Here is a 12,385-nt window from a genome sequence, read left to right as displayed (position 1 = left end):
TATTTTTTTTGCAAATCACTGCTGAAACCATAACTTTTTTAACAACAACATACATGGCTGTCAAAAAGAAAGAATTTGGCTGACACATTTTCATACATTCTTAAAGGCAAATATGCCATTAAGTTATATATTGTTAGCAGATTTAAAATGCCTGAAAATTGCCTGAATCAGAGAAGAGCATTTAAAGTGTTTTTTTGTTGTTGTTTATGCCTGAAAGAAAAAACAGGGGCGCTCCAATTGAAATATTGTTTTATGCAAAAATATAAACTAAAATCATTTTCTGTTTTATTGTCAACACAACAGATCAGAGTAAAAATTAGTATTCTTAAAACGATCCCATCCTCTTTGCAGGTAAGTGCCCCTCACTTGAAAACAGAGCTTCCATGTGCACTACAGCGTTTGTTCTTCTCAAGTAGTCCTTAAGGCTGTCGAACCTGCTCATATTCAAGGTCAAAAATCAACTTCTTATAGGTGCAAAAGGTAGAGTCTTTATGGAGGACCCTTAATGGCTGATTGCAGCTGCTTTCTCAAGTAGGACCCAGGTGTGTGAACACTCTACCAATTTTTTTGTGATGATGCTCTGGGTTTCAGAGGATAAAAGCCTTGTCATGTTTGATGCCAGAAAATAAAATGTTTGTGTTGTCTTTTAAAACGTGGCAGTATCAGAACTCATTTCAATTGCCTCTTTTTGCTCAGTTTTCCCCTCAAATGTGTTCTTAAACATACAGTAACTTGGTGATAAAAGCAATAATTTTGTTGTTATAGTGAAACAATAATACATAGAGGGAATTGATCATGTCATAGATTATGAATTCATCTTTGTTAGTAATAACATTATTTGGGGTCTTAATTCAAGAGGTTTTGAACCCGGCACACCTCACCATACACATCACCATGTTACGGTGGAATAGCAAAGACTCTTCTCACAGTGGGTGAAAGGAAAAGCAAAGCAGTGCTGTTGTTGTGCTTATAGTCTAAGCTTCTTTGATGCTGCGTTGGCTTTAGGTTACTGTGTACAGCTCCTTCCAGATTTACAAACACTTCTCCCTTAATCTGCATGCAGATCCAGATTGACTTGTTGACCAGAGATTACAGCCCATGAAAACACACAGAAAATGTGCTCCTCGTCCATGAAAACAAACATCCGCTAGATATTGTTTTTAAAATCTCTGCATCATGGGAATGTAGTGAAATGACTGGAACGAGGGAGAGAGGGTGTGAATTTGGTGAGGTATAAAGAGAAAAGAAAAAAAGGTGGTTGTTTGCGAGGCTAATTGCCCTTAGTGGACTAATGAACAGCGTAGGTCTAATTGGCTTACACCACTTGTAGACGGGCGTGCTGGGCGAGTAAAATTGAATCAAAGCTGTAGGGCTACGTCAGAGTAGTTTTGTGCGTCGTGGTGGTAATTGGCACAGCGTCAAAGACATGAAGCTGGCACTGAGCCAAATAGTCGCCCACATCTGCGCAAGCGCCTGAATTGAAATCTTAGAGGGAAGCATAAATTAGGCAAAAATATTTTTAAGGAAGAAAGAAAGAGGTTTGAGATTAATTACATTAACCTCAAATTCAAACTAATTTCTTCACGTATGCATATTAATCATATATATTCGGTAGTGCTCATCATATTTCTAAATCAAAAATATTGTCATTCAAAACAATCACACAACAACAATTCCAGCAGTGAAGGTGCGCATATGATTTCTCTTACTTGAGGACAGCCTAATCGTGACACCATGAGCTAACATAACGGTATGTACGCTCCATCCGCCACTTGTATCATTAATGCGATGCGGTCTATTTTTAACCAAACAAAAGAGAGACGCAGGGATGGAAACGCACGACAACAATGTCCCCAGCAGCGCCCAATTGCCCCATTGTGCGCCTTGAAAGACGGACACGTGCACTACAACATAAATGAGGAGAAAGAGGGGAGGGCAAGTGTGTGTGTGTGTGTGTGTGTGTGTGTGTGTGTGTGTGTGTGTGTGTGTGTGTGTGTGTGTGTGTGTGTGCGTGCGAGCGCTTAAAGATAGCCACGGGGGATGGGAGCAGCACACACGCCTCCAGCCCGTTCAGAGGAACTCCCCTTTCAGCACCCTGGACAGCGGCAGCGCTGACCGCCGCTTACTTCCGTCCTCCAGTGAAGTCTCCGGCTGCCTCCGGACTCACAGTCAGGTCAGCTGACGCCGCTAATGGTCAGAAACCTTTTCCACTGCCGTCCACCCCTCGTCTCCACCTCCTATCGAGCCTACTAGCAACGCGGAATCAAAGAGCAACTTGATGAATATTCAAAGTTTACGTCTTCGGTGGCTGACGAAAGGAGAAAGGTCGACGGGCGTCCTTTTTGACGTTTTCCAGAAATCAAGTTGCCATCGAACAGAGCTCAACTCACTCTCGAGAGGATAAAATCTACAGGAAAGTGCGGGTTTTGAATTCATCCTCTATCCAGTATTGTTAGGGTTTTTTTTATTTTTATTTTCCACGCGTGTTTCAGCACTGCTGTCTTCCATTGGGACGTCGTAACATCTTGAACATGTTGCTCGAACATCCGGGGTCAAGCTGTCAAAACACCGGGAATTTCACCCGGTACAGTTCAGGCCAAGGTAAGCAACATTTTAACTCACTTCACTGTGCATGTGCGTTATAATGTGTGTGTGTGGCACACGCGGTGCCAAGTTTAATTGATGTCCCGGGGTCAGTTAATGAGTTACAATTAGGCGTGAAATAGGGGATAATGCAGCAGATCAGCACAGCAGGGACGGAGACGGCTCTGCAGTGAGCTCTGACAGGCGTGACATGTTAAACTGTTTTAAATGTATTGTGAAGACACCATCAAATAGGTCTGGTGGGTTTTGTCGTAGATGGACCGGGACATAATTGTGAAGCTGCAAAAAAAAAAAAAAAAAGTCTGTCATTCACCAGCCCGTGTTGACGTATGCAGACTGTTTAGCGGCGCTTCTTTTTGCGCTGCGTGTGGAAGACGTTATGAATCTGTAATGAGCCTTCATTGTTGGGAGAATCGCACGAACAGATGTTATGCGCGTGCTGTCATTTCACACCGCCGCCTGCGGTTGTAACGGGAGCGCGGGGTGGGGGTGCGGGGTGCGGGGCGCAGGGTGCGGATATACGGCCCGGCAGCGGCCTCTCTGCGGCTGGACGACAGACTGGCAGCAGGCGCGGAGGAGCTGCTTCCAAAACGCTCAACAGGTGACATTCCTGCCCCGACAGGTGGGACACCTGAGGTTCCCAGTGCAGGTGATGATGTCATAGTGGTCGTATTTAAAGCCCTCCTTGGATGCTAAATAATTAGCGGCTTAAAGAAACATTGTAAATACATGTTTTGTTACATTTGGCCTGTTTCGTTTTATTGTTTGGTTGTGTTTAAGGCAACAACAAATTCAATTTTCATTTCATTTTGAATAAATGGTGTGTGTGAAATTTAAATAAAACTACTATTGTTTTGAATTAGGTCACACAGTTGACTTCACCGAATTCACAAATTCTAATTGAGGCAAACAAAACAAACAAACGCTCGAACGAGAAACCCGTATTTCCTTGATCGTCCTCCACTTCCGCGGACTGACTGGTCATCACTCTGATGGTCATTTTATCGCGTTGTTGTCACATTACTGTCGGACTCACCCCCTCAAAATATGAGCGATCGATATGACATAAACATTATTACAAAGCTGAAAAGTAAGAGGGGGACCCATGAACCCCGCGCCTTTCTCCAAAACGTCTTTCATATACTTCTAAAATGCAACCAAATGGGACATTGATTTTGGATTCATCAGGGCCCGTGCGGATGTGGCTCTACCCGTGATTTCCCCAGGCGCTCTTTTATGCCAAAGATCAGTGTCAATAAAATTCATTGGGGTTTTGGCCCGATCAACATGTTATTGAACAGCCGATCTCTTCCCTAAATAAACACTTGTCTTTCAGCGCTCAACACACATGAGATGGAGATTGTATGTGTGTGTGTGTGTGTGTGTGTAAGATATTTAAAATCACTTATTAAACATTTGACCAGAATCAAAATGGTATACTTGCAGTTAGATTGGTGAAAAAACTCACTGTTGCCTTTTATTATTAATAATAATAGAATAGAATAAAAAATAATAAAAGCTACAAAAATATGATATATTTTCTAAGTGTAAAAATACTTGGATCTGTCTGTAAATCACAGAAAGGATTATTTGAGAGAAATAATAGCTGGTCCATTGTCCTTTTTATTTGAGGTTATTTACGCTGTGCTGAAAAATAAATGAATGAATTAAAAATAAGACAGTAGTGTTCCCTCAGGGCCCGATCTCTGCTTTACGCCTGGCTCTACTGGAATCTGAATTAAAAATGGATTCCCGGCGAATCCTCGCGAGAAATCACTTCGGTCGATTTCCATAATAAATCAACAACATAATAGTGTCCAGTTTTCTGCATTTTTGTTGTTGTTGGTTATTTTGTTGTTGAGGCTGTAGGATCATAAACATGTCATGTAATAATATTATTTCTATTTGGACTTCTCACTCAAAACACTTAAGAATATTACTCACAAACTCGGTAAAGCAATATTAAAAATAAAGTCAGAATATTTTACGAGAGACATTTGAACGCCTCTTACAAAAACTTTAATAGCACGAACAATTATGGCTGACCCTTTTATGTATGACGAACATTTTAAGGAGGATGTGTTGACATACATCGCTTTTCCGTGTTATTTGGAGCAATAGGCTCCAATGTAACGCGTATCCGAGTAACGTTACCACCCCTGAAACTCTATTGGCTTCTCCTCTCGCCTCCTGTGTATTCCTCTTCCGGGTATAAAGTACTCTCGGTAGGTGATGTTAATCTACCTCCCCGTCGCCCAGGAAACGGCGCAGCGTAATCCTGCACGGTGGAGCATAAAAGCAAACTCCGGCCGGACACTCGCGCGCTCGTGTTCGCCAACCGGGGCTCCTGATGCGACACACACACAGTTTTTTTTTCGTTAAAGTGAGCGTAAATCATGAGTAATGGATGGACGTGTTGAGCGCGACTCTCCGAAAGAGGCACCAACTAACACGGAGATGCTCCTCGCTCTGCTGTCGCACAGCGAGGAGCTACGGAAAGGTAACCGGAAGCCAGCATGCAATCAATGTATGCGTTTGTGCATATTCCACACACGTGTGCTATTGGACTTTAGCGTTTGAATGGATCTTTGAGTGATGCTGTGAGTGCAGTCTGTTGATGGTGTTTCCACCATGTTGAAGAAGTGTGTGCTATCATAAGAGGTAAACGGATTGATGAATGCTACAGCAGTGAAGTCGTTTTACGCACCGTTTTCATTTGGAAATGTGTTACCCTGACATCTTTGTGACCATGTTAGGATTGAAAATATCTAAAAATGAAAATGAAAATTTCATATAAACTTTTGCCGAGTGGAGTTTGTTTTCCACTGGGACATTTTCCACTGGGACATTTTCCACTAGGACATTTTGAACAATTGCATCGACGCTCACCTGCTCCCAGATGAGAGATTGTGAATTGACGAAGGTTTCCATTGGGATTTTTGCACGCGCGCTTATTTTCAATATTTCAAGTGGGCCCCACGAGGCGAGCACTTTGCTTGGACACCTTATTGGTTTGCACCGTGAGACTATAGGCCGCCGCTTTCTAGTTTTACAGAGCGCGTTGAATTAATGATGAGCTGGATACACCTGTTCCTGACGTGGCTCCCGCCGCCGCCGCCACACTTGCAGGACTCTGCTGCCGATGCCAGAAGAAATGGTTCATTAATGTTTCACGAATTGTCCACAGCAGAACAATAGGAATGCGATTCCTTGCACGGATGGAATATGAAGTGGTTGAACCTCCTTTAATTAGTAATAAAGGGGCCGTCGTGACGTCTTACCTGGCATTTTAGCTCTCCTTATTTTGTACTTTTTAATTTATACCTTTTCCTAATTGTCTAGGTTGTTGTTTTAATCCGATTAAATGAATGTGGATACAACACACCCATGGTGTCCCGTCCGCTGCTTGTTAAAGATCATTCCACGTGACAAAAATTATAAACAGCCGATTTCGATTGACGAGCTATTCATTCCTAAGGTGATGTTGTAGCTTTCGTCTCATATGAAGTTTGAAAATGCCTCTCGTGTTTTTTTGTTGTTGTTTTTTTTTAGGAAACCTTACAAAGTTCGGTCTGCACAGTTGGTTATATGGATTCATTTTTATTCAGTATGATCTATTTGCACAATTAAAGTGTGAATGTCCATTTAAAAGTTTACAAAATAGTCAGTTTACTCTGATATCATTATTTGTTTATAATAATGCAATAACAAATTATTTATTTTAAAAATCCAACACTGAGAAATGCGTGTTATTATTAGGCTAAATGTGAGATATAAGATTAGTGGGTTCAAGTTAAGTTTTACTTGAATATATGTATTTTGTTTTACTTGTATTCTCAAATAAGGGATACTGAGACCGAATAGAAAGAAATTGATATCCTGGTTGTTTTTATCTAAGTCCCTGCACAAACACGTGTGGGGAAACATTTGGACGGTCGCTGTTATAAACCACCAGAAATACACTGTGCTTTCTTCAGTCATTACTTTATTTTTGTTGTGTTCTTATACCGTGCAATGGATTGATGTGTATAGTGGCATTTAGCTGTTTTACTGCTGTTTTACTGCATTTGGGTGATACATTAATTCTGGTGATGAGAGGTTTTTCAGGCTATTTGAAATACAAGTCTATATCATTTGATTTCCTATTGAAAATTGTAATGTATTTTAAAATAACAAAAAATAGTTACAAAGTCAACTATTTAAAATGTAAAAAAGAAAGTAGAAAATAGACAAAGTGATTCATTGTTTCTTTATATATTCACGCTGCTGATCTTTATTTCAGGTATAAAGCGTGACATCTCGCGAGACATTCATACATTAACAGAAAGTACAGCACATATTAAGCACTTGTCACTCCCCGTCAAGCCTTTTTTACGTAGCCTAGCTAACTGACTATGTTATGCTAAATGCTATGCATCACGTCTCCTGCAGAAATCCCGGTATGTGCAGGCTGCAATCAACACATCGTGGACCGCTTCATCCTCAAAGTGCTGGATCGCCACTGGCACAGCAAGTGCCTGAAATGCGGCGACTGCCAGACGCAGCTGTCGGAGAAGTGCTTCAGCAGGGGCGACAGCGTCTACTGCAAGGAGGACTTCTTCAAGTGAGGACCTTTTCTTTCTTTCTTTTTTTTATAATGGGCCTTTATTTCGCTAACTTTATTTTATGAAAAATACATCCGTCGCTCAAAAATGATATTCAGACTGATCTTAATTTCCCAAAAAGGAGATTCGGGACCAAATGCGCAGCCTGTCAGCAGGGGATCCCGCCCACGCAGGTGGTGAGGAGAGCGCAGGACTTCGTCTACCACCTGCACTGTTTCGCCTGCATCGTGTGCAAAAGGCAGCTGGCCACAGGTGACGAGTACTACCTGATGGAGGACAGCAGGCTGGTGTGCAAGGCCGACTACGAGACCGCCAAACAGAGAGGTGAGCTGCTTTTTTTTAATGCTTTGAGCTGTGCGTTGGACGTTACCACGAGGTCGCCCATAAACTCTGACCCACCTGCGCTAATTGCGTCGTTGCCCGAAAGCCAATCGATAGCAAACTGGTAAAGCGGAGGCCTGGAGGCTGCACGTGCTCTCTGCGGCTCCAAGGAATCAGCTTTCAAGAACTCTTATTGTCGCGTGCGCCCTGCTATGCAGAAACACAAAGTTTATTATTATGTTCAATTATGTTACGAGAAGCATTCAGCCATAATAACCGATTTAAAATATCAAAATCCTTTTAAATTCTAAAAAAAATGAATTAAACGATGAAGGCTTTTATTCTTTACTATTTTCTTGAGATTGCACATTTGCAGTAAATTCACACACTGTAGCTTCCTGCTTTCATTATAGCAGAAATAAATTCTGAACATAAACATTTTCATGTGTGACTCAAACAAATTATTAACATTTTAATATGTTTTAACATCATTAATATTGATCAGAAGAATAATTATTTGCAATTATACTTTAGCTACATACACAAACATACTCATATTAATATTTTGTTAGTAAAAAAATTTAATTTTCTTATTGTGTACTCAGCACAAATAGTTACAAGTTGTTAAAAACAAGTTTAAAAGCTTAATGAAGCTAAATAATCAAAAACATACTTTTGCCAAAAAACAACAATGTTCATATTCTATATTCTACACACACTATCCCATCTGAAGCATGTTTACTGCTTTTTAACATATTTGATATGCAGTTTATAACGTCTTGTGTGGAAATAGTGAATAGATTTTCCTCCAACACTGTTTATATATGCGCAAAATATTTTCATGAGGACACCCTGATTATATCATCCAATGCCACATTAACTTCCCAGCATGCTCTGCTCCTGATAGGGCACACTGGTATGGTCAAGTTTTATCTCCCCATCTGTTTGTTTGAATTTACTGCCGGACACCGAGTGTTGATTTACGCAGCGAGTTAACGCAAGTTTTCTCTAAAAACACACACGTTTATTTTGCTAATGAGAGGGCGCAATTACTTGGGCAGCATCCATTTGGATGATGGTTTTCTGTATTTTGCTGTGCTGGCCAACAGATGTGCAGACATGATGCAATTATGCGCAGGATGCCAGATTTTTTTGTGTGTTTATAGGCAGAGGAGAATTTATATCCATTAATGTTAAATGAAAAAGTTGTATATTATGCAAGCTTGTTATATGTGTTCTGTTGCTGTGAATGTGTTTCGATCAAACATTTTCATGTCCCTGACCCAAAATATATGCACATAAAGAATGAGTCGAAAATGGAAAGTTGATAGTCCTATTTTAAATTTCATAAATATTTGTATTATAATGTCAGAGACAGCAATGAGTTGAAAAACTGCACAAGTATAATATCAACCTGATGGAATTATAAGACTACAGTTACTACATTAAACTGCTACATTAAAGATTCACTCATATTTATTGTTCAGTTCAGGATTGCAAAATTAAACCATTTTTCTTGACACCTCAGGTCTGGGACCTCAAAAAGAAAATGGAAAGCTCTGAAGCAGAATAATTGTCCAGCACTGGCTTACATTACGTGTTGCCCATTATCTCTTTCAGAAGCAGACTCGACTGCAAAAAGGCCACGAACAACCATCACGGCTAAACAGCTGGAAACGCTGAAGAACGCTTACAATAACTCTCCCAAACCTGCCCGCCACGTCCGGGAGCAGCTATCGTCAGAGACGGGCCTGGATATGCGGGTTGTGCAGGTAAAGTATATTATTATCCATTAAGGGCTATTCCATTAGTGTCCTGACTTCATTATAAAGGGACAATCGTGGCTGAAGTGGCACAAGCCGACTGTACGAATAAGTGTGCGTGTTGGGGTGGGGGTGGGGGGGGATTTACGGCTAGATGGAGTGAGATGAAGTCAACCTGAAAGTCAGCACGGTTTAAGTGCAACCTCGTTAACAATGCTAAGAGGGCCCCTCGCATATTGTCTGCTGCTGAGGAGCCTCGCGCCCGTTGCTAGGTGGTGGTCATATATATTGTTTTATTTGCAAGGACAAAAGTAGGGATGGAAGCCACTAAAATGCTGCTCATTATTCAGTGAAAGAGAAGAGGTGAAGAGGGTTCACGAAGGGTGGAATATCATTAAGGAGAATGTAAAACTGCTTTTTGTTCTCGTGAGTAAAATGAATTAATGCGGTGCGTAAGATAAAGATGATTAAGAAATGGGGCATTTTGCATCCATTTTTTTCAAGGGTGAGGTTATGTATGTGTTATGTGTCGTGTTTGTGTTTTCTAAAGCTAAAGTTTAGAGATCAGAAGTGGATGTAGAAAACTTTAAATAATTTAAGCCACCCTCACCTGTCTGCTCAGGGCGAGGACAACTTGTAGCTGTCGTGGAGCTATTAAATGCGTGATAAATCTGCTGTGGGGGGGTGCTGGTCCCAGGATTACTGTTCAGTGTCACTGTTCTTCCACTTGGACTCACAAAGGTGTGAAGCTGCGTCCAGACAGTCCTTGAACACTGGTTTTGTTTTCATCTGGGAAAGAGCTGACTTTGCTTGTAGAGGACGTTGACTTGTGAGCCGCGGTGACTTAACAACATTGTGTTTGGACTTCAACACTGGGAGGGTTATGTAAATGAGATGAAGAGTTGCAAATAGTGCAGCAGTTTGTTTCATTTTGCTGTCTGAAAAGTGCATTCATCATATATTTACAATCATTCATTTTAATATACTTTTATAATGATTTTCCTCGTTCTGCTAATCAGTCAAATGTACTTTGAGTAAGTCATCAAAGCCATTGCCAAATGAGACATTTCATTTTTTTTATCCTCCAGGTTTGGTTTCAGAACAGGCGAGCGAAAGAGAAAAGGCTGAAGAAAGACGCCGGTCGGCAGAGGTGGGGGCAGTACTTCCGCAACATGAAGAGGTCACGAGGAAGCTCCAAATCAGACAAGGACAGCATTCAGGAGGAGGGCATGGACAGCGACGCCGAGGTGTCCTTCACAGGTACAGAGTCAAGCATGCACAAGGAATGGAGGAATATAAGTGACCCAGTATGACACTGCAGACAACGAGTCACCTGTAGGTAAAACACAATAAACTATGAATAGGAATAATAAGCATTGTTCCAGTTTGAACTGATTAATAAAGTACTAGTTAGCTGAAATGGTTGAGGCAAATTCAAAATCTTTGGACTTTTCTGCGCGCAAAGTATGTAGTTCCACAAGCTTACAGTGATTTCTCACATACTGTAGCTGGCGAGCTAACCGCTAACACATTAGCAGGGGACTTGTTGGTGCTATGCAGTCGCGCTAGCCCTCCAAACTTCCTTCCATTGCCATTGTGCCGTTTACCCACCCTGGCATCGTTTTGTTCCTGGCTACATTATTTCATTCAATAAAAGAGTTGTTGAGGAGGAGATAACCCATCCACGTTAATGAAATGAGTCGGTTAGCTCAGTCGCTAAACGGAGGATAAAAACTGTAGTATACTTGAACAAAGAGATGGAGGATGATTTTTCCATTGTGGACTATTGCCGTTTGAATAAATGTAGTCCAATCTGAATAACAAATGTTGTCCTCGTGTCCTTGTTGCACAGATGAACCGCCCATGTCGGAGCTCGGCCTCACTAACGGCATTTACAGCAGCCTGAGTGAGTCCTCTCCGGCCATGGGGGGCCGTCAAGGAAGCAACAACCACGGCTCCTTCCCCCTGGAGCACGGCGTCCTCCCCTCTCAAGACCAGTTCCACGACATCCGCTCCAGCAGCCCCTACGGCCTTCCTCAGTCGCCGGGCTCGCTTCAGGCGCTACCCAGACACCAGCCTCTCATCTCCAGCTTGGTCTACCCCGACTCTGGTCTTTCTATCATGACCCAGGGCGGCGGGCCCGGGATCAACCCAGCTCGGGTCTCCATGGCGGCCGCCAACGGTCCCAGCTCGGACCTCTCCACTGGCAGCAGCGGAGGATACCCAGACTTTCCAGCCAGCCCTGCATCCTGGTTAGATGAAGTGGACCACGGGCAGTTTTGATTGGTCCATGACAAGAAGTTGGACTTTTTTTGGGGGGGTGGTGGGGCGGGGGGTTCTTCTGTGTCTTCTGTTGGATTTTAGGATTTGGAAAGTAGTGATGCAGGACAGTGAAAGGACTAGACTGCTGTCCTTTACAAATATCTGATGAACAGGTCCATTCAGTATCTAGAGGGAAGGAAGGAGGACAATGTCCTTCATTAAAAGCACTTGGCCTAACAATTGCCCTTCAGTAGTCAAACCGTATGTAATGGAAGAAATCTGTCAAAAATGTTCAGATACCACTACGTCTCACTCAATCATTTGGATTTTCACCAACTTCCCCTCTTTATTCTCATCTCTTTGTTTTCTACACTGTGTTCAGGTGCAGAATTCAGTTCAGAGTCTTTCAGTGTCTGGTTGTTGCCAAATGTCTATATATATAAATATATAATGGTCTATCATTGTGGAGACTTTATTTTTATACAAACCCCTTCCTGGACACGAATAAGAACCCAGATATGAGGACTTTGTACATTCTTAAACAGGGATATAGGCAAAAATGTAGATGTTGTCTTAAATGGTACCTAGGGGTCCAATTACTTCTATGCATTTGTGTGTTCTCAGATGTATCTCGTTCGTTTCGTTCGACCGAAAAACAAACCCCCGAGGAGGAACTTGCTGTAGCGCCCGGGGGTCTGATGTATATGTTTGTTTATGTGGAAAATGTTTCATGTCTTATTTATTCCCTCTGGTAACGATGATGATGATTCCTGATTAAATGACAGGACTTTAATAAATTTGTCATCTAAATCAACAATGGAGTTCTATCCT

The 12,385-nt window shown here is 41.9% G+C and overlaps 1 protein-coding gene across 2 annotated transcripts; it reads left to right on the top strand.

The window, feature by feature from the left end:
- The first annotated feature begins 2,071 nt into the window (after positions 1-2,071).
- lhx3 (LIM homeobox 3) lies at positions 2,072-11,592 on the top strand. Of its 2 annotated transcripts, none has more exons than XM_084034678.1 (6): positions 2,072-2,601; positions 7,036-7,207; positions 7,330-7,532; positions 9,150-9,301; positions 10,381-10,552; positions 11,145-11,592. In XM_084034678.1, the coding sequence occupies exons 1-6, from the start codon at positions 2,532-2,534 to the stop codon at positions 11,573-11,575; spliced, it is 1,200 nt and encodes a 399-aa protein (XP_083890804.1). In that variant the 5' UTR covers positions 2,072-2,531; the 3' UTR covers positions 11,576-11,592. The 2 variants fall into 2 exon arrangements, with proteins under 2 accessions (XP_083890804.1, XP_083890803.1); XM_084034677.1 differs by lacking the exon at positions 2,072-2,601 and adding an exon at positions 4,998-5,104.
- The last annotated feature ends 793 nt before the right edge of the window (positions 11,593-12,385 follow it).

Source organism: Eutrigla gurnardus (assembly GCF_963514095.1).
Source record: "Eutrigla gurnardus genome assembly, chromosome: 19".
Classification (NCBI taxonomy): domain Eukaryota; kingdom Metazoa; phylum Chordata; class Actinopteri; order Perciformes; family Triglidae; genus Eutrigla; species Eutrigla gurnardus.
This window is presented reverse-complemented; position numbering and strand designations above follow the sequence as displayed.